Raw genomic sequence first — 21852 nt, 5'->3', positions numbered from 1 at the left:
GGTGGGATCAGGACCATCTGCTTTGCTATAATCCCATGTAGATCGTAGTCAGAGCTGTATAAACTTGCACATGTGGTGAGCTTCGGGAAACCGGAAGAGATGTCTTTATAAACGTGCATAGTATCCATGTAATCCGATTCTTATATTTCTCCTGCTGATTACTCGTTTCACGCTGTTGACGTGGATGAAACATACAGAGATAGCTAGCTCCCTCATGTGCACAGCAGTATTCTGACAGTACCCCTGACTGCAAGAGTTATCATCTATTCCATGACAGCGAGTTATTGGAGACATGTCTCATTTATGACTGAACAGCTATTGATTCAGTCCCTACGATGTCCACCAAGATGTTCGTATAACTACAGCTCCTGTAGACAAATGCCGGGGCACTCTTGGGTCCTAGTTGAGAGAAGTGTCTCATTTTATCGCTATATTATAATCGAACAACCTGTAGATGTTGAGAGCAAACGTTGTTTACTTGAATCAGCTGATGTGTAGGTAGGCACCTTCCCTGGTTAGGTCCTATCCCGATTAGGCTTAGCCGTGTTCTTTGTTTCCTTTGTTCTCTTTGTTTGTGGAGAATAAAAGTGGGTCCCTCCCTGATTGGTCCAAATTGAGCCGAGTCGCATCAATAGCAGTCAGCACTTGGATAAAAGCCTCCTCCCATCGAGGATTTTCAGACTTTCTCCTCTCAACCCCTCCCATTATAAGCTACCCAGGTCGACGGATCTGGTACAGCTTCCCTGATTGTGAGGTGTGGTATAAGTGAGTAACACACTCACTCCTCTGTCAAGATGATCTGCTAACAATCGACAGCCTTAGTAGATATCCCTACGGAGACACTGCAGGGTCTCCTGTACATATCGAACAGGTGCCGTAAGTTTTTCCACCGGCAGGTTTTCGACATAAGTTTTGACAAGTCTGACTCGTGCTTTTTCTTGATTATAGCCTTCGTTGGAAATCCAAAGCCGGGTCGCCCACAGCCGGTAATGGTTGTATGTTCTCCTGTCAGAAACAATTTTTTCCCGTCACTGACTTGTTATCCCTCAGGACCTTCGTTGGAAGGCAGCAATGTATGTACCTGCGCTGAGCGTGGTCTTTCTTTGATTGACCTGTCAGCCTTGGTGATGTGGGGTGAGTTCACCAGCCAGTGACATTTTACCATATCTGACCACAGCATCCTTTTATTAGAATCATTGCCGCAATTACCCGGACCAAGTCGCGATCTTCCTTCGGGCGGCGTGCTGTAATTCTTGGGGAGGCAGATGGGATCCCGCAAGTCCTATCAATCTGTGGAAGTTTGGAAGCCAGCCGGGGCGGAGGGTGGGCGGTCACTTCGTCTCGTTTGGGGGCATCCGGGACGCAAGTCCAAGGTATGTTCTTCCCTGCCTGTGGGGTTTCATCATTTCTAACCTGTGCTCGCTTTCATCAGAACTTTCGTGGGAAGGCCTGAAGTCAAACTGGGCGTGCACGATCCCAGTTTAGGCGGGCTGGCTAAACTCCAGGTGAGCCTCCCTTCTATATTTGCTTTCGTCACTAACATTGTCTTATTCCTGATCAGTGCATTCAAGGGAGTTTTTTGGGATTACATACACAGTGTGTGATACCGCTTGCAACTGGCCATGCAATCCGTTTTAAAAAGCGAAGAAACAAGATGGAGCTCCAACCCCTGCGGTATACTCGCTTGACCTTCGGGCCAGGCATACATGTGTGGCCTTCGGGCCGGTATACTTGCTTGCCTTTCGGGCCGGGCATACTTGTTCTGCGTTTTGCTTTCGGGCATATAACCCCGCTCTTTTGTTTTGAAAAAGCGGAAAAACAAGTTGGAGCTCCCTTGCGGTTACCTTGTTTGGCCTTCGGGCACCTTTCTGTGGGCAGCGCGATATTTTCTGTGGGCCGTGGGATTTTCAATAAAGCAAAAGAGCTATTGGTCTGTTGCTGTGTACAAGATCCAAAGAGAGATACTTTGGGTCAGTATGTTCAGCAGGGCCATAGAACAAAACCTCCATTACATCACTGATCGGAGTGGGCTGAATATTCAATAGAATATTTGCCTGGTATTCTCTTGGTCATTGATGTACCTGGAAACATTTATCGTAATCAAACAAGTTTAGGTACCTACATGTAGGTAGCAATTTTTGGATGAGCGCCTATTTGAATTGAAGAAACTTTGGATGTTGCAACTACAACCCGTGGACCTCTTGGAAGAAAAATAGCGTGGCACGATGGATGGATATCTTACTGTGCGATTAATTGGTAGTGTATTTAGAGCACGAGAAAACGCTATTGGGATGATATACCCGGCTCCGTCATGAAGATATTCTTCTAGCTCTCAATCATCCTTGCCATCCCGATCAACAATCCCAGCCATTCAGTCTCCTGCTCTGTAAACTCCTTTGCCACAGAATTTGACAAGCAGCAGATATTGCTCTCCTCTAGTTGCCACGCCGCTGGATCCAATGATGCACTCGGCTCCTCCATAAACATCTCAAAACTTCCAATGGTCCGCTTACTCTCCGCATACTTGTTCTCATACAGCCAGCCATTAAACCACAGAGGGCGCTTCTCATGGTCCAAATGGAGAAGCTGGGGGGCACAAATAGTGATGTCGTACTCATGACCATGCGTCATTTTTCGTCCTTCTTTCGTTGATATAACCCCATTTCCCGTACCAGTGCTTGATTCAGGCTGTTGACTAGTGGAGTTGAAGTTATTAGGGGTTCGTACTACGCCCATGACTCCAGATCCACCCGGATGGAAGGCATAGGAAGTGTCACCAGCAAGCTCCCAGCCAAGCCAAAAAGTTTCTTTATCACCTGCGTGGCTCCAAGGGTTAGCAAATAAAAAGGGGTGTGGGAAAATATGTACCGAGGCAGTACGAACCATACACCATATCATAAGTCCCTACAATGCCAGCCCCATTACCATCCCTATCTGGCCCATTCATTCTACATACGAGTAACAATGCGACAAAGTGCATCCACTTATCCACAACAACAACTCCCGACTCTTGTACATGTCCGCTCTCCCCAGTCCACATTCTGCTCTCTTGCACCGATCTCGAAATTGGCTTTGGCAAGATCTTCTGCAGCCATTCCTTCTTACTCTCTGGAAGGATATTTCTATCTCTGAAGAAAAGGGCGCCCGTGCGCACATAATCCGGGTCATCAAATAGCAACTCGGGGTTAACGAAAAACAGCGAGTCGGCATCAATGAAAATGACTTCACGGAAAGACGAAAAGAGTATAGAGAAGGGCTTACCGGCCCATCCGTTCAGTCGCCAACCTTCGTCGTCAACCATTACAGAGAGATCACGAGTTGCGACGCCTGGTAGTGCATCAAGCTTCGTGCGGAATTCTTTACTCAAATCGTTTTCGCCGAGATACATTACCTCGACGGGAAGATCGCAACCCAGGAGGCGAAAGGAAGGGATGGTAGCCAGAAGGAAAGACGCATGGCTATTGCCCGCTGTTGTCACGATGCCGCGGCCTCCATGGCGTGAGGAGAGGTGCAAATTTATATGGTCTGCAAAGTATGGGCTCGTCCAGGGAAACAATAGCGCGGAGAATCTGGTGAGAAAGTGCCGGTAGTATTCGTATTTGTGCAGCGCATCAGGGAAGGTTGGCGCGCTGAACCTGTCGCGGATACGGGGGACGATATCGTCTCGCACGTAGGTACGGTCATCTTGATTGACGATGTGGACATTCTCCCAGGCCTCGAATAACTTTTTATACGCACGTGTGCGCAGGCCAAGCTCGTGCAGCTTCTCCTCGCCTGTTCCGATTACTGGTCGCAGGAATTCTCGAAGGTATAGCTCGCTGGGTATTGTTGATAGAAGGTAGTCAAGAGCGGCGTTAAAGAAATCAGGCTCTGGGTTCTTTGGATTCGTGTCCTTGATTGCACTTTCGACATTATTTGAGGATGATTGTGGTGACTCTGGGTCTTTGCTTGCGGAATTTACATTTTCCTGCGGCCCTGTTGAATTTTCCACAATGGGTTCTTCATCTAGCTCGCCTTGCAACGTGGCATCATGTACCGGTAATTCCGAGGTCTTGGTATCAGTGGGCCAGATTTGCCAAAGCCTGTCAGTGAAGAGGGTGGAAGTCGATCGCACACTCTCTGCGTCTGAAGCAGGGGACTTAAGTAGCAGAAATGATATTATCAACCAGCCAGTTACTATAGCAAAGATGAAGCGAGTGATCCGCAGGAGTATACGTTTTTGTCGTGTTTTGGCTTTGAGCCTTGGATATGACGCCGGGACTCGGCCTTCTTTGGGTGGAGTTGAGTGATAAGGTAGCATGATTGAACGAAAGTGAACAAAACTGTAAGATGAGATTCAATGACTTTTAATAGGAGCCGAACAAAGATGTTAGGGAAACGGAAATAGGCCCGTGGCCAACTCTGACGCTGACCGTTGTCCTTTTGGGGATTTTTGGCCGACCCACTAAGGTCTTCCAGTACTTTGTTCTTGCTTTGAATGAATAATGCAGCTGGCACTTTACTAGAACTAATTAATAATAGAGGATTATAAGAATATGATTGTCTAGGAATGTTGACATTTTCTATAACATCCGACCTCGTGCGCTTTCTCACGGGCCGGGCCTGTCTGTATCCCAGACCCTTCGTAGACGAAAATGAAAAAGGAAGAGGCCAGCATTAGTATGTGCGCATATAGAGAACCTTGGAAAGTACAAATATTTACGTCTTCCATAGTGCCGGTTTGTTTCCCTTCCCAGGCTCGCCCTGTCTAGCTCCTGCTAGGTAGTCAAGCCAACAACAACTAAGCTAAAGTCTCTCTAATACCGCCCGACATGAAGATATCAAAAATGCCTTACAAAGTGACCTATAAGAACCCTTTCTGGTCGGTTCTAGCAGGGGAATACTTGCCATTTAGATACGTCATCCACTCGGGGGAGTACACTGGACGGGCCTAGCTCTACTAGAAATACCACCCAAAGCCGGAGCCCAGGGAGTATTGTCCTTGCTACCTCCGTAGTGGCTGATTTTGCTTTTCACCATGTCAGGGTTCGTAACGTAAAGCTAGAACCCAGACCTTCGAGATGCGAGACTTCTAGAAGTACCATTGCGCCAGCCAGGCTCCTGTTATGGAAGAAGCCGTTGGATTGTAAATAACTCAAATTTGGGGCAGATGTCTATGCTCAAGTTGGGATATTCAACTGGCTAATATAATATCCCAGCTCTCTGTACCTTATGTAGGGCACCTGTGGACCATATTGGCTATAATATATAATCCATTCAACACATGAATACGAGCGCCAGAAACTACGTACAATCACTCGTGGGCTTCAAGACGAGGCTTCCAATTCCATTTTTTATTTTACACGTCATATACAGCGTACAACTTGCATCAGTCTCCTGGTTCACCTTGACGTTAGGCGGATTAATCCACAGCCGAGGTCTGTTCCTGTCAACGCCGATCACTCCATTCCGTGCACAATCTGCAATTCATCAAATGCCATTGTGCTGATCACGTATCAAGTACCAGAAGTACGAGGCCCTATCCCCCTTTTTGGGGCAACCCGATTACCCACTGAAGCTCTTGATTGGCCACTTTTGACTCCTTTCGCCGCCCCGACACCCCGGTTTTCTTGTCTCGAGCGTCGCTTTCCATTTATATACCGAACGTTGGCCCTTGAACTGGCAACAACTTCGCTGATCCCGGAAGTAATATTATGATGTTAGTTACTGGGGTCGTACAAAGGCATTCTCCCTTTTGAATCAGAATTACAACCTCGTTTAGACATGGCAAATGAATCATTGGTGTGCACATCTCTCTGTCATGTGAAAGGCGGGTGTGATCGACATCGGGTATAATAACAGAATTCTAAGCGACGATGCGACAATTAGTTTATGAAATTGGTTGATACAAGCCCGATGATACTTTCTTCTTGATCTGCTTCTACCTCTACACGCTACAGTATGGGAAGCAGTCGTCACACTGCCATATACCAGACTTTCACCATCCATGACTTGGGCTAAAAACAAAGCATTTGGCACCCCAACATCCTTGCGCCCCTCATGTCAAAATCTGACGTCTCAAGTAAATCTGAGGTGGAGGAGGCACTGCCAGCCCCAGCAAAGCCGACCTTGTGGCACCGATTCAAGGAACATATGAAGAGATTCTGGTGGGCTTATTTGGTCGCGTTCTGCATCTCCGTACTCGTCATCATTCTCCCGCTGTGAGATTCATCATGGAAACTTATAACCATCTGTACTGATCATTTCTCAGCTTTTATGTTGGGGTTCCCAATTTCGCGAACGACTATATCGATAAGTACGAGTACGACTATGACGGCCTCGAGATTACCAACCCCCGGCCTACTGCCTTCCATATTAAACAAACCCAAAGCCTTCAAATGGGAGGTGGGTTTCGTGGTAGTGGTCATATGACTGCATTCAACGCCACATGTCGTCTGAAAGACACCGATGAGGTTTTGACAGTATTCCCTGTGCCAAATATCGCATTTGACAACGGAGCCACCCTTGAGATAGACCAAGATTTGGACTTGTCTTGTGTCGACTGTCTGTCGCAACTGGCCTCTGCAGCTGCATCTAACAAGAGCTCTTCCATTATGGTGGAAGGTTCGCCAGATTTGAAATTTGGTGCTCTGCCTACCGCACATTTGAACATTCATAAAACCATGAACGTGGCCAGTGAGTGAGTCCCTTTGATACCTATCTATGAGACAAGCTAACGATTTTTTATTAGGTTATAATGTCACAGGTGAGCCATACCGCACTAAATTTCCTACTGGGGGTAAATCTTTCTAAGCTTGGCAGACTTCATCAATGCCGAGGGCGCATTCAACGTCACCAGCATAGAACTCCTCGATCCTCCTATTGATGGATATAACTTCAATGCCACGATCTCCGTGCGCAACCCAAGCCCCTTCATTGTTGAGCTGGTATGTTAATTCATCCCATGCACTGGGAGATAAGTATTGCCTGACACATTTAGGGACATGTGACTTTCAATCTCACCCTGGGAGACTCAGACTTGGGCTGGGTTGATTTGCCCTATCTCTTTTTGGAAAAGGAGATTAGTAGCACTGTGGTCCGTGGTTCAGTTGACAAACAAATGTTAATCCACGAGGCCATTTCTGGTGACGATGAGATTGGCATTGTGACTATCGGCGTTCATGGGAGAAGCTGTTCTTTTAAGGGCGTCGACATCCCATATTTCACAGCTGCTGTCAAAGCTATGTCTGCGTCGGCAAGAATCGATCTATTAGAATACGCATCAAGTCTATTTTCTTGATGTAGTATAAGTATGGTCGTATGTATTGGGGAATAGGCTTTCGAGATTACGAAGGGATCATGTTATGGACCAAAGGATATAGAACTACAGGTGACTTTCTCAAATATGTATGTCAAAGAATAGGGCACTCGCATCGCAAGCGACACAAAGATAGATCGTAAGGAAAGTCTCATTCGTAATTCCTTATCAAGTTTAGTCAACAAAGAATGAATGGAACCATGAAAGAGACAAAGAACACAAGGGCAGTCTTTGTGACTCGCATTTTTGCTTCTGTCACATTATCCTCATTTAACCCCAATGATTATGTTCCTTTAGCGGAAAGACATAAATAGACTTGTTCCCATCAAGAATCATCAACATCATTCGACATCTCTGAATCAGCTACAACTCCGTCACCACTAGGAGCTGGCCCCACGAAAGACCTACAATTTCCTGCTTAGGTGTTGTCAGAGAGTACCCATTTAGTTATCACTATGCTCGTGACGACAGGAAATGCTGAACACCAGTTTCTGCGGGCACGCGATCAGTTCATAGCTGGATTACAGATCGAGATTGACGCCATTATGGCCCGCAGTGGGATTTCACCCTTCCGCCTGGCGCTGGCTGCTGACAACCTTGCCGACCTTATTGACCAGGTCCATGTCATTGAGCGGGCTAGTCTCACTATGTATAGGGAGATGCCAAGATGCCGTACTGTGCTGAATGGATGTGGCTACTACGGACACAAATCCGATTTTCTAGTAAAAATTCGCAAGCTTCGGGGCCATTTGGTTGTGCTTCAAGATAACCTCATGTCTCGATATTCCGACCGGCATTGGATTGCCCGTCAGATCGAGGCTGTGGACCGGTACCTGGACCTTTAGATATATGTTAATTCATTATCCCAAAATGGTTTGCACTTAAATTTACTTATTTGTATTATTGTAGTCAGTAGTAGCTTGTAGTCACAATGTCGGCAAGTTAACATTGCTTTGATCTCGACCAGGAACCTGTCCCGTTATATGTCAGATGTCAGAGCTTTGCAACGCTGGCGAATAGTACCAAAATGTCCCAACTCTACCTATTCTGTCTACTGGCTCGACTATTTATTTATTCATAAAGCAAGTGTAATGAATCTCGTTTTCTTTCAAGTGTATACGCCATTTGGTCCACCTAGGTCGCTAAGTACTTGCAGTATATTCATGTACTATGATTGCACTAGGCTAACGTAAAGAGACGTTAACAGCGGCACTGAGTCTCGGGATTCCCGAAACCCAGATACTCCCGAGGTCATCAGAAGGTGTCAGTGGCGTTCAGATTATCCCTGTCCCTCCCGCCGGACAAGGATTAGTCGGCATGTGGGGAAGACGCGGGGAAAATATCGCGCTAGTCCTATTTCGTCCCATGGGTGAAGATCAATGGCGGCCCCGGGTTCGCATTAAACCGAACAGCCAATCACTCTCGGGTAAGATTGGTCCGAGATGCCATGGGGTTTGAAATGGTTGAACGAGCGGAGAAAAGGAGCTGCCCGGATCTCGACATCTCTCCAGCTTTTCCATCGACCTAGAACAATATGGTCTTGCGCGGAAGATACCTACACTGGGCTGTGACAGCTGCAAGCTGTCAAGCCTTTCTTCTCCTGGGATATGACCAGGGAGTTATGAGCGGCCTAATTGGCGCGAACAATCAGTTTGGACAAACATTTAACAATCCTGACAGCACGATGCAAGGTCTCCTTACTTCGATCTACGATATCGGTTGTGCAGTCGGCTGTCTCCTCAGTCTCGTCATTGGCCACAAGTTCGGTCGCCGGCAGATGATTATCGCTGGTGGTTCAATCATGATTATAGGAACAATTATCCTGGGCAGTTCCTATACCGTCCCCCAATTCCTCGTTGGCCGAATTGTCACTGGCATTGGCAATGGAATCAACAGCAGTACCGTTCCAGCCTACCAATCCGAGCTAGCGCGCCCAGAACAGCGTGGCATGTTACTCTCTGCCCAGGGCACTGTTACAATTCTCGGTCTCTGTATTGCATACTGGCTGGACTATGGACTGAGCTTTGTGGACACGCCCGTTCAATGGCGGTTCCCAATCAGTTTCCAGGCTTTCTTTGCCATCTTCTTGGTTCTACAGATGATTCCCCTGCCTGACTCACCACGCTGGCTCTGTGAACAAGACCGCAGTGACGAGGCAGCGTCGGTCTTGGCACGTCTTCAACTGGATCAGCCCGCTAATGAGTCCAGTCCTGAGGTTGTTCATCTTCGTCATCAAATTGAATCATCTATCGAGATTGAGTCTGCTGGCGGACCCTTCAAGTACAAGGAGCTCTGGTCGGGTGGCCAGATGGGAAATCTTCGTCGCATGATCTTGGCTGCAGTTGTTAATATCCAGCAACAGTTTACAGGTGGGCAACGTCACCTCGGGCTTTGTAGGATCGACGTACTGACATATCTTAGGCTCAAACATGATAAATTACTATGCCCCTATTGTCTACCAGGTATGTTCATATGCCCATCTCTAGCTAGACAGATAAGCTAATATGCCAAAACAGAATGCCATGAATCTATCTCGCAATTTATCATTGGTTCTCGGCGGCTGCACCTCTCTCGCGTACCTTGCTGGCTCTGTCATCCCTTTGTGGAGCATGGATAAATTTGGCCGACGGGTATCGCTCATGGTCTCCGCCGCTGGTCTCTGTCTCTGTTTCGTGATGACTTCAATTCTACTGTCAATTGGCACTGCGCCATGTGCATATGCAGCTACCGTGTTTGTCTTCATATTCCAGTTGTTCCTCGGCATTGGATATCTGCCAGTTCCCTGGTTCGTTGCTGCCTACCTTGGTCGTGATTGCATGTCATTGCTAACAACTAACAAGGTTTTACCCTTCTGAAATCTCGACTACCCGTATCCGGGCTAGAGCTCAAGCTTTTGGTGGCTTCGTCAATTGGATTTGTGTCTGTAAGTTGACTGGTCCCCATTGGAAGTAAGTGGCTTCGCTAACCCTTGCAGTTATTGTCGTCCAAATTACGCCAACAGCAATTGACAATATTGGATGGAAAACATTTATCAACTTTGCCTGCTTCTGTTTTGCCTGGGTATGACCCCGATTCCGAACCTAGTTTTGATGTTATATGGTACTGACTGAACCAAGATCCCAATGGTCTTTTTCTTCTTCCCCGAGACCAAAGGCCTGGAATTGGAAGATGTTGATCACCTCTTCTCAAGAGGCGGAATCACTGGGGGTGTTTGGGAAACTAGAGGTCATCCCGTTCTCCCTGGCCACCACCGAACTTTGAACACCGGGACGATTGAAAAACCGATCGAGACTGCACACATCGAGGTATAGGACTCGAGTTGTACGAGATATGTCCTCGGGTTTGTTTCTGCCTCATTCTCATGTGTATATGTTTTAAGAATTTCTTTCAATCTATATGTAGACTTCCAATAAGCCTCTTGACTCTCTGCCTTGCGGTCAACAGTGGGCATGGCCCTCTCTAGAATTACTGTCGGTCGACAGTATATAAAACTACATTGTCGGCGGTAGGCTGCGATTCAAGTATCGGTCAGCTATAATTTCCCGGTATTGACTATAAAACCTGTAAACAAGCCTTCACCAAAACACAGGTTGGTCTAATGAGGCAGAGATCATAGAGGCTCGGGCGAAAGCCGCCGCTGTCCAAATGTTATGTGATTGCAATACGATAGAACTGCTTCTGGTATGATGTCGAGGTATTGGAGACGAAGAGAGTCGACAATGAACCATTACCGTGCATCCATACAGTCACGTCAACGATGCATCCAAAGATACCAGTAAAATGAACCTTATGTGCTGTCAACGTGATTCGGGGTCGACGGAGCAGGGTAACCGGACGCAGAGGGGCTATACTGGAGTCAAGTGGCGACGGCGATTAAGGTTTCGAAACGAGCAAAGAGTTTGTATAGTGTTAGGATTGGCCGAAGGTGCGATGGATATGCAAATGTGGGATGACCAAGTTGGACTCGGCATGCGACGGTGCCCGAAGGCGGGGATTATCGGTGGCCTCAATTGCCCAGAGTCGTGGACCGAATTATCCAAACGCGTGAAGGATACTCGGGGTATTGAGACTGGTCGCTAGTTGGGTGAGAGACGGGCGATGAGGATGAATGGGGAATTCAAGACACCTTCGTCGTACATCCCTCGTTGAGACTGCGAATCAAGCCATCGACTTGTGACGACTACACTAGCCTGCGGCAGATTGATGTAGGTACGGACGGCCTTAGCGCGATTTTCTCTAGAAAAGAAGAACAAGACATTGGCTCGAGCTTTCGCAAAATGAAATTGAACTCGGGCATAAGCTTTAGAAACAGCAGTAATCATTTTTGGCACAGTCACAATTAACCCCAGTCTTTTTCAAAACAGAAAAGGAAGGACCCAGAACAAGCAACTAGGCAACGGAGTCGCCAGTCTGTTTCTCCTTCTTCTTTGGCTCGACAGAAGGGTTATCTCGGTGGTCTCCATCCTATCAATACCGGAAAGGTTAGAATATCACATTACCAGTATTACGGAACTTACCACTGCAATGTCGCGGAGGACTCTGAGACATAGAGTGCGCATCTCCTCTGTATGGGCTGAACCCCCCTATTGGCGGTATTAGATATAAGCTTCCATGGTCACCGGTAATGGTAGTATTGGTATTGTAGTCGACTACATCCAATGGACTCCCAAAACAGAATCTGCATTGGAGGAACTCACATGTTGCAGGTAGTGCTCAACCAGGGCATTGTAGCGCGCGGTAATACGCGCCGACCTGCGCTTCTTGATGGCCTTTTGGTGTGCCTTCATCTTGCGCAAGGGGCCTTTCTTCCCGCGTTTGCTTGGGTGGGTGGAAGGAGGGGTGGGCCGAGGAGCATCGGCAGAGCTTTCGGTCATGATTGCAGCACGCAGAGGGAAAATAAGGAGTAACAATGCTTGTTAAAATGCGTGCCGAGACACACTTGAGAGAGTAGTCCTGGGGGATATGGGAGGAGGAAAAGAGAGAGATATTTCCGACCTGGTAACTGAATCTACTTTGGCCCGACATCATTACGTGTGTAGTGTTAAGAAGCTCTGGTTACGCTAGGAGTGCCAGGTACAATAATTTAACCTATTCTAGCTAGTACTAGGAAGTACTGAAGACTCAAAATTGTATAGTGGATATAGGGTGCGGCTCAACAAGTACTAAGCCTAATTGGGACTGGTGTCTCACATGGACACGTGAAACAAACGCTACTAAGCCTAATGGGGTTAAGTAAATGTCTCACCCCTGGGTGCGCACTATAAAACCCCGTCCCCTCTCTTCTTCCTTCTCTTCTTCTCCTCTCCACATCTCCTCTCCACATCTCCATCCATTTCAAGTCCTTCAGGTATGTCCCACCCATAACGATTTATGACTCCTCCTCACATACCAGCTTGGAATATACTGACCTGTATTTTAACCCTCCAGGGCTTGGTGGGTTCCTTCGGGAACACCATGAACCCGCTGCAGTAAATGCGTCCCTTCTTCTGCCTACCTGGCTAAATTTCGGGTTGAGCTTTGCTCCCCTGGATTTTGCAAGGGTCTGTGCGGCTCATTCTCTGAATGAGTGCTAACCGAAAATTTGCCGGCCACAAAGCCGTGGGAAGCCTGACCCTTGTAGGTGCCTCAAGGGTAGGTGGGGGTCGTGGAAAAGTGGGCATCATGGGTTTGGTCTCCTTGTACGGTGCAGGTGCTCAATACCCGAACAGCGTACGTTGGGAGACCCGAAATTGATTATCTATGTACATTGCGTACCTGCCCGGGAGGTATGTACATGTATGTAGGTAGCTCCTTCATGAATTTGACTAGAGCGGCTGAACATCTTGTATATTCAACACTCCTCTCTAGCCAAATTTGCCTTTGGACACATTTTTTTGATTTTTTTTTCAATGTAATTAAGTTTATCATGTTCGTTCTTTCCTGTTTGTACCTAGCCATGTATGTTGTCAAAATGAACCCCACAAGGGACATTGAACACATTTTTACCACTATCCCAGTCCCCTTACTTTATTCATGCACAATAAAGCATATCTTGTGCCCCTGTCTGGATATTCTCCGCTACCGCATTTCCCATCGCAAATGTACAGCCCCTCCCCGGAAAGAGGTTCCTACAGCAAGATGACAACGCTGAGAAACGTCCCCAACGTAAGGTCATTATTGGGCGCGCCTGAATCAAGCCGGCTACGACCACCTCGCCCAGCTACATGCCTAGGTATATATCTACAAACCCGGGGTTTCGCATATAACTTCCAAGGTTTCCGAGGTTGTTTCTGAAGGGAAAGTGGGTCCACGACGAGTGGGGAGACCGGCCCGGCCCGAGAACCAGCTTTCGCCACATTTCAGAGGTGAGTCCCCTGCTGTGCTACCTAGGTAGGTACCGACCCAGTCGATTATTGTTCCGGAACCGACACGGTGGCTTGACTTTAACCTGTACCTGTGCTAATAGGTTCTGTTTCCACCCAAAGTGTTCCCAGGCAAAGTGCTTACCTTTGTGAATTCCACAGTATCGTTGATGATCAACCAAGGGCCGTTCGAGAGGCCCACATGTTTGGATTATACTCTCTTCTACCCCTCTGGATCTTGCTCCTCGAGTACAGGGTAGGAATCCCCGGGCTACAAGCACTACCGACAGGCGCTGGAGAGATGGAATCTTGGGAGACGGACGCTGGGAAGGAGCACGATACTTTCCCATCTTGGTGAATTGAAAGATAATTAGCATCAACAACCAAACCTGATATCAGACCCAGGCAGAAGCTCACCTGACCCTCCCCCGCGCGGATTGCCTTTCCTCCCAATAATCATCACTCTTCCTCGCACCAAACAGTCCGCAAGGGTTGTCTCATCCGCCAATAGTCAGGAGGGATTCCCATCCAAGGTTATTTCGCCCCAGGATGAAACCATTGGAGAGCCATGGAAACGGCGGCTGCTGCTGGCATTATTCTCATTTCGCTAGAGATGTAGAGGCGCTGGATCATATGCACAAGTACTGTACTAGCATCATTCGCAGACCAGAAGGTACCCCTATGCTTGAAATGATTATCGGAAGAAGAATAGCCTGGTCCCCAAAATCCGAGGCCTGAGACCTGAGGCATGCAACGACTAATCGACGGCATAAATGCCCACTGGGTACTGTCTACATGTTCGGCTTATGAGACAACAAAATTGAATTTTCATCGTGACACTTGGAACGACCTCCAAGGTCGAGCACATATTTTATTCGCACAACGACAGCCGTATACATAACAGTTATTCTCCTCCCCTATGTATCCTTCTTTCGGAGATATCGCCAGACTGCCTGGGCCAGGGTGGCACCGGAGGGCCGTTTGCGGAGCCTTGGGTGCTTTGAGCGCACCTTCTTGGGCTCTGGGGCGGCCTATACTGCATTAATACTGCTGCCTTCGAAGAAGTGTAGGGGCAACTCACAATGGGAGAGTCTTCCTTAGACGTTTTGGGGATTAACCCCTTGAGAGCCGCCAGCTTAGCTTGCTCCAGGGCCCTGGCCTTGAGCCATTGTTAGTATCCATGCTTTCACTTGTACAATACAGACTACATGATACACGTGGGTTATCATGTAGAGACTGTATTTCATCTGATGAACGGGATAAAAGAAAGGACATGTTGGGATGCATGACAGCTGGATAATGCCTTACCTTCTCCTTCTTGGCCTGTTTTGCCCTTTGCTTTTTCAGCCGTCTCTGCAGAAATGGCCTGTCGGCCGGCTTCTTGGGAGGAGGAGGAGGAGGCGGCGGAGGAGGAGAACCAGGGGCCGCAGTAGTGAGAACGGTAGCAGACATTTAAAAACAGTATGATGGGTGAATAGCGAATGTTGTAGTTGGTGTAGTAACAAGAGATGGAAAGTGAGAGAAAAGTGAGAGAAAAGTGAGAAGAAAAGAAAGTGGAAGTAACCGTGTGAGAACAAGGCACGTCACTTCAAAGATCATGAGGGCAAATGGTAGAGAGCTGAGGTACCCTGAGCTGTTTGTCCCTTTCAGAGCAGATTAATACGAAGCCTACTACCCGTGATGGATCCGATACTCGACATTCAGATAGATGAAAAGTCATACACCAGAAACAACCTCTGGGAATTATCGATTTCAGAGATACAGATAGTAGTTTTATGAGGAAAAGGACAAAAATGTTCAAGAAGATCAAGCGCTGAAAGGAAATCGCTGCGCAAAGCTCTCATCCATGCATAAGTTCGCTTGTAAAAAGAACAATCAAGACACAAGTAGAAGGAATTAATAACACATGCTAATCGAATGAACCCTATGTCCACACTGCAGAAGGACCAACCGGAGGAATCGGAATGGCGTAAATAGATAGATCGTTCAAAGAACACCCGATAAAACGGCTTCGGTGGCTGCATGTGTGTTAGCTGTGTCCAATAAAATATTGAATAAATGGTGACTTACCAGAATTGATGTATGGCCGCTTGGCGTCCAGGTTGACATCGAACCGTCTTTCAAGCTCCTGCTTGACGGTCTTCTTCGAGACCTTCATCAAGTCTGCAGTCGCCAAGATCTTGCGGATCTCTTCGAGAATCTCATCATCAGGAGGTAGATGGCTGAGGTCTTCCATGCCGAAGTTGCTCATCATTTCAGACGGGGTGACCGAGTAACGAGTACCACCGCCCCCAAGAGGCAAGTCGAGTTGCGAGACCGGGCGCGAGCCGGTATGGAACCCATACTCTGACTGCGGGAAGGGAGGCAGTCTGGTGCCGTATGAGTGGGCGGAGAATTCCGATCGGTCATCGCGCGAAGTCTGCGATTCCCACAGCTCGGCTTGGTAGTCTTCCCAAATTTTCTTGGGAATGGAATCGGGGTCAAATTTGCCTTCGTCGGAAATGACAACCTTGCGACCTTTCTCCCCAGTGATAACACGCGTATTACCCCAGGAGAAGTCGTCCATGTGCCAGAAGGAATACAGTGGCAGAGCAAGGGAGAATATGGGAATGGCTAGGAGGTAGATCAACATCCAGACGATCATTTCCCACTTGCGCCGAACGAGGAAAATTAAGGCCTGTAGACCGTAGATGACACCAAGAAGAATAAAAGAGGTGATAGGCAGCACATCTGGCTCGCTCACACACCAATAGATCAGGTAAGCGATGTAGGCAACTGTGACTGGCTGAATGACGGTCATGAGCAAATCGATGAGCACAATGAATCGCATACTGAAACAGCAGAAACCACACAACTGTTGCAGCGGAATCAATTCCATCAGGTTGTGAACCGTAGAATTGATCCATCGGCGACGCTGGGAAAGGAAGACAGTGAAGCTTTCCGGTGCAACTGTCCAGGCATGGCACCGGAAGATGTACTTTGTCTTGAACTTCGGGTGATGCTTGAGAAGAAGTGTCGTCAAGTACCGATCTTCACCAAGGTGCAGCAGATTCTTCATGTGGAGGGTATCGACGCGGATTTCCGAGTATGAGTCGACCACGGCCTTGCTGACAAAGAGAGGTGTCCCGTTCTCCGCTGTGCGGATGCGATACATAGTGAAACAACCGGGCAAGCAAGTGACGGATCCAAACAAACTTTCGAATGCCTTGGTCAGGTTGTGAGAGATGTAATATTCATAAACCTGGATCATTGTCACAATAGAGGTCTTGGCGTTAGACAAAGACGTCTCTCCACAGCAGCCGATGAGACGCGTATCAGAGAGGAACGCCGAAACAAACCGTGTGGCCGCATCGGGTGCCACCATGGTATCAGCATCGACCTGTAGAATATACTCGTAGAATTGCGGATTGACGCCAATAATATTCCGGATGTGATGATGCATCTCAAGCTCCATGGGGCTCATGGGCAGGTTGTAGTGAACACGGTTGAGGAAGCGCATAAGTACCATCTGGGAATCACGTTTTCCGCGGTTACCAGGGCGGGACACTTCAGAAGGCTTGCCAACTTTTACAACGACCAGGAAAGGAACGATGTGGCCCTGCACTTCGTAGAGACCAGAATAAATCTTTGCCATGTTGTGCTGCTTCATACCCTCGCCTAGACTCTCGAAGCTGAGGGGTTCGGGATCGACAGATTCGGGTACGCCCAAAATGTCGAGGACGATGCGGGGAGTCGGACGATCGTTGCCCTGGCCAATAATCATACCATCACAAATAACGAGCAGTAGCTTGCGCTTGTCATCATAGCGCATGCGAGCCATAGAGTCCATAGCACGACGCAATGACTCTTCGTCTTCGGTATACACCGGAACTTGGCAAATGATGAACTTGTCTAGGTTCTCCGGAAGATTCTTCTTCCCGAATTGCAATGCAGCCAAAAACTTGAAGCCAATAATGCTAACAAGCATGATTGAGATTGCAAGAATGAAGTACCGTGCAAACTGACAGCGAACGGAGTCTCGGGTGTCGACCTTGCCAATGAAGAACAGGTTGTCAAGGCAAAGTTGCATTCGGGACCTGAGTGCCGTGTCGAAATTCAACTCATCCCAATACTTGCTCACATCCTCTCCGGGCTTTCCCTGGAAGATATCGACAATCAAAGGGCTCATGTAATCAGTATCAACATTGCCCGTGCCGTTCTTCCCCGCTGGCCAGCGAGGTACTCGGGGCCCAGCAATGTAATAGGTCATGTCGTAGACCTTCCCGTGGATACTGACAACTTTCTTGGAATCATCGATCGCCAGCTTCTTGATTGCCTTTGAAGTATAACCAACGTAGCCTTTCTTGTAATTTGAACGCATCATGAGCATTTGCTCATAGAACCAATCAGCTCGGGAGTCGTTAGTCCAAGAGCGGAAATCGTGGTACTTGGCGTTAACATCAAAGGTGGAGCTGGACGCTGTGACTGCGGAATCGTTCAAATTTGATCGATAGTCCAATGGTACGCTGGCATCCACTTTCCCATTGACACCCTGGCACAAAGCCGAGACTTGAATAGGGAAAAGATTGGTGGCGTCAGTGCCTGCATAGGCCTTGAGTGACTTCTGGGGAACGATGTCAGGGAAGTGGGATGGCATGAAATTTCCGAGGTTAAAAACCACGCCTCGAATGGAAACATAAGACTCTGCTGAACCCTGGCCATTTTTGCCGCTGAGTTCTGCCGTGTTGTAAACATCCTGAGTTGGACAAACTACTCCAGGGAAACCCACAATCATGAAAACTGCTACACCACAGGCGAACCAAATGATCATATTGATAGCGAGCTTTTCACGCCAGGCAATTCGCACGTCCTTGCGCTTCATTCGCCCAACGAACCGAATGACGAAATCGGGAATGAAGAATGTGAGGAGATAGACCAGGAACATCCAACGACGACGACCCGCAGAGGTTGGAGCCTCGTCGACCTCCTCCATCTTCTTTTCGTTGTTCTTCTCAAGCATTTGCTCTTTTGTGTCAAGATTTTTGAACATATCACCGGAGTTGAACGCAGAACCTCCTGCATCAGAGCGTCCATCCAGTTCGCGGCTGCCAAAGTATCCCTGTTTGGGATCTTCTCCATAGATAAAAGCACCTGGAGACTGGTCGGTGGGGTGAAGAAGTCGGAGTTTGGAGTCCGGGTTTCCGCCGGCGGCTTGGAACCCATCGCCTTCATCAGCACCAGCATTTCCATAGGATGGTACCACGCGCTCGCCCACTTTGGCGATATCTGCCCAGCATCGTTCGCTCAAGAAAACGCCGGTGCTACCGACACGAGCTTCGTTGCCAGGCCATCGCTTTTCGTCGAGAACAACTTCAGACTTTTCGCGGTCGCTTCCCACCACAACATTCCCAATTTCAGCGAGACCAAGGAACTCTCCGAACGGAAGGAAGACACTATAATCGGCGTTCCGCAGCCGCGAGCTTATTTCGGCGATACCAAATGTTTGGACCTGCATCCGCACACACTTGCTGTCGAACTGATTGGCAATGCGACGGTCATTGGGCTTGAGACAGATGACGAAATACGGATTGAGGTTTGAGGAGCTCAGGCATTTGTTCACAATCTCCAGGCCAGAAAGGAACTGACCGGCGGCCCCCTGAGCCGGGCCGGAAGGCATTCCGCTCTTCCGGCCGTTAGCTCGCTTACCTGCAACTTGGCTTTCATGTTCGTCACCTTCCTCACTTTCGGGGTGGGCACTCGGCGCAGCGAAACGAGACGGGGGTCCTGTCTTGCGTCTGGCCATGCTAGGCATCCGCAGTGGCTTTGAGCTCACTTGAGCCTGCATGATGGCTGTCTTTTCTTGCGGATGGGATATGGTCTGCAGAGCCTCCTGGTGGAACAGTTCGCGCACAAAGTCACTTCGGGTGGAGCGCACCAGGTTCATCAGATCTCCCGAGATAACTTCTCCATTTTCCTCAAGCAGGCCGGTGGTGGAGTAGTCCACCTCGCCGGCAAAATGTTTGACAGTGAACGCACTCCGAGTCTGGGACATATAGCCACCTGACCCACTGGTGCCACCGACAGAGATGGCGGGGTTCTTGTTCTCGAAGCGCTTTCGCACGCTTTCCAGGAACTGCGCATCCGATCTTCCACGGCGCGTCTGGTCATCCAAAATGCTCAACAAACCGTTGCCGTGCTTCAGCAGTCCGCGCACGGTATCCGTGTTATCGAAATAGCTTGTCGCGGCCACAGTGATCTCCTCGCGGTCCAGGATATCTGCCTTGTGGTCAAAGAATGACTGAAGGCAGTAGTTGTAGAGCGATTCAGTTGCGGCATTGCTGAGAAGCTGATCGAGAGTAGACCCTGTGGAAGGGGCTTGAGCGAACCCGGGGAAATCAACAATGGAGATGGTGTTAGCAACACTGTCCTCCGCTGCACAGAGTCTTTGGTTCACTGTTTCAATGACGTAGGTCACTAAGAGCGAATAAATAGTACGGGCAAATGCATCAGCATTCTCCCGCGCTCCCTTCGGGTCGAGCATGACCGTCACACGCTCACGATGGATTGTCTTCGTCCGGTAACCAAGGCTATTTTCCAGAGCATCAACACTGAGACCCAAAAACGCGGCGACATTGTCGAGGACATCCTTGTTCTTCACCACCGTTACGGTCTCACCACCCTCGTGAGAATAGCCGCCACTTTCTTCCGCGCCGGTGGTGGTAGACTGACCCGTGGCGAATTCGAGTTGCCCAATGTGCAGGATACTGGCCAGGATCTGGCAGATCTCGGCGATTTCCCCCCGGGAGAATTCCAACTTCCGCAGCGCGGTTTTGAAATGCTGGAAGCCCTCTGTATCATTGATTCCGACCTTGAGCTGGGTGGGATGACCGAGATAGCGCCAGCGTTTGTGGCTGACAGTTCCCCCAGACAGCCTGCTACCAGTTTGAACATGGATGCTATTCTCAAATCCCAAGTGTGACTTCTCCGCCGCACTTGTTCCAGCTAGCAAATAGTACAGCACATGGAAGCTTCGCTCTCCTGTGGGCACCGAAGAGATTCGGCTTCGCTCCAATCGGTAGTCAATGATCTTACCACCGATCAAGGTGGGGTTCACGGAGGATGATCCATCATATTGAAGCTCAAGGAAGAGACCGGCTTTTGAGGCGGTGGGCGTAGTGACGGATTTGGTGGTTGTGAGAGTGTCAAATACAAAGGCGGCATATGAGAGTTTCGAGGAGAGCGGGGTTGATGAAAAGGATAAGAACGAAGACAACAAGTGCGAGCGAATGGTGGTTTTTCCAGATCCGCTCTCTCCTCTAATCGAACGTTAGATATTGGTCCTATATAGAGCGTTGGTTCGGCTTACAGGAATACAACGGCTTGGTTCTCAGCGCGTGCACCTAGACGGGTGAAGGCGCGGCGCGCGAGGTCTTCAGCCTCGCCCGCAGCACTTCCCTCTTTTCCGCCATCCGGTCCTTTGGTCGCTGATGTATATGTATTCAGAGCAATGAGGGCCTGAGACGACAGGTGGGCAGTCGGTAATCCGACATGAAACCTAAGGCACACGTTAGCTACGCCGAGATTGCAATGAACAGGGTCGGGGATCTTCATACCGGCTTGCGAGATGGGCTGTGAGATGTGTATCGGACTGTAAGTGGGCTGGTAATGAGGGCAGTGAGGGCTGAGCGTGTGCCGGGCCGCTCCCAGAGAAGGTATTGACCATCCTTGAGTCCCCTCAGTTGAGAACCGAGGGTGTGAACGAGCGTGTGAGGGGCAGTCCAGACGTCAACTATTGACAGAGCGAGTGGCTGGAGAAGTCTCGCAGTGACGGAATGAACGTGAAGCGAGAGTACGAATTCCTTGCGGACTTGGCGTAATAAAGCCCCTAGCAACAGATAGAGATCGGACGCATTGGGGTGCCGAGGGGGAAAGATTCGAAGGTGTGAATTGAGGTGTAATGGCGAGAGTGCAAAGGTGAACGAGTGGCTGAGAGACAGAAAAATCGAAGCAAAAGCAGACACAGAAATCAGATGCAGAAATCAGATGCCCAGAATGCAAGATCACAAAGGGAGAACCTGAGAAAAAGCAACAAATCGATAAGAGCTGGGGGTGGATTCGTATTGTGCAATACAACACAAATTACTAGCTCGGTCGCTAAGAATAGGTGAACCTCGGCCATACCGATTAAATAAAGTCTATTTGGGGATTCTTGGGTATTTAGGATATTTAATTGGG

General features: G+C 48.7%; 7 protein-coding genes across 7 annotated transcripts; 3 read left to right on the top strand and 4 right to left on the bottom strand.

Annotated features, from left to right (window-relative positions):
* Nucleotides 1–2325: 2325 nt before the first annotated feature.
* N7525_001416 (putative alpha-1,3-mannosyltransferase) lies at nt 2326–4300 on the bottom strand (the record flags this gene model as incomplete). The annotated part of the gene is made up of 2 exons (XM_061211885.1): nt 2326–2816; nt 2884–4300. The coding sequence occupies 2 exons, from the start codon at nt 4298–4300 to the stop codon at nt 2326–2328; spliced, it is 1908 nt and encodes a 635-aa protein (XP_061071111.1).
* A 1739-nt stretch (nt 4301–6039) lies between these two features.
* Nucleotides 6040–7279, top strand: N7525_001415 (DUF3712 domain-containing protein; the record flags this gene model as incomplete). The annotated part of the gene is made up of 5 exons (XM_002557939.1): nt 6040–6200; nt 6251–6675; nt 6731–6745; nt 6802–6926; nt 6980–7279. The coding sequence occupies 5 exons, from the start codon at nt 6040–6042 to the stop codon at nt 7277–7279; spliced, it is 1026 nt and encodes a 341-aa protein (XP_002557985.1).
* A 473-nt stretch (nt 7280–7752) lies between these two features.
* On the top strand, nt 7753–8142 carry N7525_001414 (uncharacterized protein; the record flags this gene model as incomplete). The annotated part of the gene is made up of 1 exon (XM_061211884.1): nt 7753–8142. One exon carries the CDS (start codon nt 7753–7755, stop codon nt 8140–8142), a length of 390 nt encoding a protein of 129 aa, XP_061071110.1.
* Nucleotides 8143–8831: 689 nt separating this feature from the next.
* On the top strand, nt 8832–10608 carry N7525_001413 (sugar porter family MFS transporter; the record flags this gene model as incomplete). Its single annotated transcript, XM_002557941.1, has 6 exons — nt 8832–9666; nt 9719–9759; nt 9814–10082; nt 10138–10220; nt 10272–10357; nt 10414–10608. The coding sequence occupies 6 exons, from the start codon at nt 8832–8834 to the stop codon at nt 10606–10608; spliced, it is 1509 nt and encodes a 502-aa protein (XP_002557987.1).
* Nucleotides 10609–11686: 1078 nt separating this feature from the next.
* N7525_001412 (uncharacterized protein) lies at nt 11687–12171 on the bottom strand (the record flags this gene model as incomplete). Its single annotated transcript, XM_002557942.1, has 3 exons — nt 11687–11761; nt 11815–11880; nt 11995–12171. 3 exons carry the CDS (start codon nt 12169–12171, stop codon nt 11687–11689), a joined length of 318 nt encoding a protein of 105 aa, XP_002557988.1.
* Nucleotides 12172–14555: 2384 nt separating this feature from the next.
* On the bottom strand, nt 14556–15090 carry N7525_001411 (uncharacterized protein; the record flags this gene model as incomplete). Its single annotated transcript, XM_002557943.2, has 3 exons — nt 14556–14669; nt 14720–14797; nt 14947–15090. 3 exons carry the CDS (start codon nt 15088–15090, stop codon nt 14556–14558), a joined length of 336 nt encoding a protein of 111 aa, XP_002557989.1.
* A 534-nt stretch (nt 15091–15624) lies between these two features.
* On the bottom strand, nt 15625–21340 carry chsE (chitin synthase class Va; the record flags this gene model as incomplete). Its single annotated transcript, XM_002557944.1, has 4 exons — nt 15625–15656; nt 15709–20933; nt 20984–21172; nt 21231–21340. 4 exons carry the CDS (start codon nt 21338–21340, stop codon nt 15625–15627), a joined length of 5556 nt encoding a protein of 1851 aa, XP_002557990.1.
* Between the last annotated feature and the right edge of the window lie 512 nt (nt 21341–21852).

This window comes from Penicillium rubens (assembly GCF_028828025.1).
Source record: "Penicillium rubens strain IBT 27055 chromosome Unknown utg000001l_segment0_segment0, whole genome shotgun sequence".
Classification (NCBI taxonomy): Eukaryota; Fungi; Ascomycota; class Eurotiomycetes; order Eurotiales; family Aspergillaceae; genus Penicillium; species Penicillium rubens.
Note: the sequence above shows the minus strand (reverse complement) of the source record. Positions and strands in the feature narration are given on the sequence as shown.